Source organism: Solanum tuberosum, unplaced genomic scaffold (genome assembly GCF_000226075.1).
Source record: "Solanum tuberosum cultivar DM 1-3 516 R44 unplaced genomic scaffold, SolTub_3.0 scf00189, whole genome shotgun sequence".
NCBI lineage: Eukaryota > Viridiplantae > Streptophyta > Magnoliopsida > Solanales > Solanaceae > Solanum > Solanum tuberosum.
In genome coordinates, this window is record NW_006239113.1 from 1,026,080 (window position 1) to 1,030,417 (window position 4,338).

The following is a 4,338-nucleotide window of genomic DNA, read 5'->3' on the forward strand; positions in this document are numbered from 1 at the left end:
GAATCAAATGATTGATGGTAAGTCAAATAAAATTTGAGAATGTTAATTTTGACGTACATATACTATATTATTTATAGTGAAGAAAATATCAATGCAATATAGTAAAATATATCATGTCAGAATAAAACTTAGATATTTCAATAAATTTAGGTTCATGAAAATGTAAATGTTGTATAAAAATAGAATTGTTTGGGGAAAAGGATCAATATTACCATCCATCGTATTATCGGTGCAAACATACCCTGGGCGAGGCACGTGCTATAACTTATAACGACAATAAACCAATTAAAGAGAATCAAGACAGATATTATAGATATCGTTTAAAGTATAGAACATTTACAAGCATATATATGTTTGATGAAATTTTCTACTTTACAGTATTCTTATTCCACAACATGTGTAGGAACAGTAATTTGATGCATCACACATATATAAAGATGTTGTTATATTTGATTTGAAACCCTGTAGTAATTTGTCAAAGTCTTCCCATCCAACTCCTTTGAAAAGAATCTCCCCATGTAATCCTTGTACATGAATTTGCGGTAAACGGCTGGCTTTTCATCTGATATTAGTTCAGGGAGAGGTCCAAATGAGTTCTCTCTTTGGCCTGGGTTCAAGAAGATGGCAACTGATACGCGGGGTTCTTGAAAAGGGTTGGCTAGAACTCGGTGCACCACACTCTTGTATTCATCATTCGATATTATCTGTAAAAGTGAAGTCGATTCATCATGATACATATTGTTCTGAGGAAGCATGAGAAACAAAAAAGATAGACATTGAACTAGACTATGTTCAGGAAAAAAGCACCAGCAAAAGTCAAAATTAAGCATATTGATAGTTGTTCTTGACACAGCATTTTGGTCTCAGTTGTGTCTACCATTACTACCCCGGGATGCCTGCCACCAGCAACAGATATCAAGTAACTTTGTCCACCGAGGCTAGGACAAATGGAAAGAATCACCTAGTGTCTTTAGTCTATGCTGGGAATTGAAACCTGAGACCTCATGGTTCTCAACCATTTCATTGGCTACTACTAGGCCACACCCTTGGGTGCCTATTAATACTTTGTTGTTTGGTACACATTTTCAATCTATGTATACAGTCTATTTGGTGTTATGCTATGTATAACTAATACATGAAAAATCATGGTATGAGCAATGCAAGAGGTTTTAATGCACGCATTAGCATGGTTAAAAACACAATTGCCCCTCAAAATCTTTCCCACATTAACTCAAGTGTCAGTAACTGAGCCCACCAAACTAATTGTCAAAAGCTGTAGACGCCCTCACCCATTTTTTGTTGGTTGTGACTCACCCAAAATAACACTTCTCAACAAGGAAAGAGTATATAGGAGATGGAGCTCAAGGGAGAAATTATAAGATAGGTCTATAAAATGACAATTATTTGGTTGAAATATTAAGAATCAAAGTCTTCATCAAAAACAAATATGCAACATCACCATCATTTTTGGAAACTGTATATGCTTATCCAACAAAACATAAACAGAATAACCTGTTTAAATGGCATTGAGGCTGTCTCATGTAGGACTTTTCATAAGCAACTAGCTATTTTAAAGAGTTCTTTCACCTACCAAGATCTTTCATTAGTCACCACTCACCCCCTCATCACCTCTTCCATCAAGCACCCATAGGTTTTATAATCAGAAACCGAAAACCACAATGAAAGATAACTATCAATCGCGCATAAACGAGTCAAGCATACCTATATGCTAAAAGAAGAGCAGAATACAACATAGACATCGGACACGCTTTTTACCTAAATGGTCACTTAAGTTCAGGAAATGGTCTTAACTTATCCTAAAAGAATTGAATCTGAACTTGGATAAAGTCCACATTTTGCATTTTTCGAATCAATCCTGGTCCAAGACCAACAGCTAAATCTGCTTTGAGTTTCACACAGCCAAATGAGAGCATGACTAAATTCACCCAGGAAGCTCACAAGCTTGATAAAATTCATTCGTCAAAGATTTACTAACCACCTAGGACAATTTTTTAACCTAAAAGTCAAAAGTTTAGGAATTGGCTTAACCTTGTCCTAAAAAGAATTGACACAAATAATCTTATAAGTTTGCATTTTTTAATTAATTTCGATCCAATTTGCTTATCGTCATATATGTTTGTGGATTCGATCAAACTCATCTCAAGCAGAAAACACCATTCAACTTATTGGATTAGACTCATCCCAATTCCCAGGGCCTTGGTTCAACTAGCACATATTTATGGTAGGTAAAGAAGCAACTTATTCATGTACTAATTTCAGTATAACAACAATTGGTAGCTAGTTAGGAAATAAGTTATCCATATATAAAACTAATACGATATTTGATTTGCAATTAGAAACCGCATAACTAATGTGTAAATTATGATAAAATTTGTATATTATCTTATTAATAACTAATACTTGCATAACTCTAACCAGCTACCAAACGACCCCTTTTAACATTCATGCTATGAACCAAACCAAGTTGATATATTTAAGTAAAGAATAGTAACGAGGCCAACCCATGTGCTAAACAAACCATAAACCATATCCTCCAAGCATGCAAATTATACTACACAAATCTAAGTACAAGCAAGTAACAGAGTATACCTGAAGAATATCACCAATATTAATCACAATAGCCCCCGGAATCGGCTTCAAATCCACCCATTCTTCCCCAAATTTCACTTGCAATCCAGTCATTTCATTCTGCACCAACACCGTTAACACACCGGGATCTGTATGTGGCGTCAGCCCTTTCGTCAACTCCGGCTGTGGACAATAAGGATAGTAATGTGCAGCCATAACTCTTCCATCCAAACAAGACAATTCCTTCAATCTATCCTTTTCCACTCCTAACCCTTCACACAATAAACCCATCAATTCTTCCCCAATTTTCACCACTTCCTTATCCCACTCAACAATCGCCTCCCTACACACCTCCGGCACATACTCCCAATCCGACGGAGTAGGCGTCAACCTCACCTGCAACGTATCCCTCCAGCTTGCAGCTTTCGAGTTGTACAAATCAAAATTCGTAGAATACGCTGCTCCACGAGTAATATCCCTACTATAATACTTCATCTTCAATTCATCATTCTGTTCGTTAAACGACTTAATCGAACCTACAATTCTGTTTATAGCGTTGACCGGAACAGAATGATTGATAATCTGGAAGAACCCTAAGCTCGTTGAAGCACGATGAACTTGTTCAACGACCGTTTCCCGAGGAGCAGAGAAGTCGACGACGGGTATGGAGTGATTGTTACCGGGTCGGGTTTTGGGTTCCGGGTTTGGTTCTTCCGAATGGATGAAGAAACTGGGTATGGTAGTAAGTCCCTTATCAACAAGACCTTTAACTCCGATTTTCGACTCGTCGAATTGTTTCAGTTGTTCGAGACGATCGGAGTTCGGAACTGGGTTTGGGTTCAGAGGACCGGAATTCGCCATTTTTGTAACGAGCTTTTTTAGCTACACAGAAATGGCGGATTTGAGTTGTGAAGAAGAAAATGAATACAACACGTAATTAATAGTTAGAAAATTCATGGAAGTTAAAAAAGATGTCTGTGTCGACAATGGAGTGATCATTGTATTAAGGGAAACAAAAGAAAGCTACGTAACCAACAACGGTTATGGTTGGTGTTAAAAGTATATTTTTGGACGCAAATTTGAATTTAGTATAACTTCAATATAAGGAAAAATTCTTTTGGTCAAAAAGTTTGGCTAGATAACATATTTTATTTGTAATTCACAGTAAATATTTTATTTTTTTGTCATCTGATTCGGTATATAATTAGCAATGTTTGATATATAATTAGTTATTTTATACATTTCGGTATAAAATGTATAAAATGCGTTTGTGTTTGTATAAAGCGGGAAAAAAGTGTATATACGAATACAAATATATATATTTTTTCGTCATATACACTTATAATTATACAAATACATATCTCATTATACAAATTACAATGTATAAATGAATTTCTACAAAACTGAACAATTTGTATAAAATTGGATGTATCTAGCGAATTATACAAATCAAAAGCTCCATAGCAAACATAAAATTTGCTATGGAGCGCAATTATGCAAACTATAGGTATAACATACAAATATAATTTTTATATTTGCTATATGTGAAAGTTACTCTTTTAAAGAGAGTTATGATATAGTCAGACTCTAATATAACTGCGGGACACTCAATGTGGACTTTTTTACGCGAATTCAAATTTAGTCAAACTTCAATATATAAATACTAAAAATCAAAGTATAAAAAAAAAAGGCAAACGAACATGGAGTATTTAAAATATTACAAATTAAACAATATTCTAATACATTCTA

At 34.9% G+C, this 4,338-nt stretch overlaps 1 protein-coding gene across 1 annotated transcript; it reads right to left on the reverse strand.

Moving 5' to 3' along the window:
* Positions 1 to 285: 285 nt before the first annotated feature.
* On the reverse strand, positions 286 to 3,582 carry LOC102579886 (1-aminocyclopropane-1-carboxylate oxidase homolog 4-like). The gene is made up of 2 exons (XM_006355002.2): positions 2,611 to 3,582; positions 286 to 704 (listed from the first exon to the last, which is right to left on the reverse strand). The coding sequence occupies exons 1-2, from the start codon at positions 3,448 to 3,450 to the stop codon at positions 444 to 446; spliced, it is 1,101 nt and encodes a 366-aa protein (XP_006355064.1). The 5' UTR covers positions 3,451 to 3,582; the 3' UTR covers positions 286 to 443.
* Between the last annotated feature and the right edge of the window lie 756 nt (positions 3,583 to 4,338).

Coding starts and splice junctions, on each gene's coding strand:
- LOC102579886 (XM_006355002.2), bottom strand. CDS start 3,450: ATGGCGAATTCCGGTCCTCTGAACCCAAACCCAGTTCCGAACTCCGAT. Junction 705..2,610: donor ATATTGGTGATATTCTTCAG/GTATACTCTGTT, acceptor TCACTTTTACAG/ATAATATCGAATGATGAATA.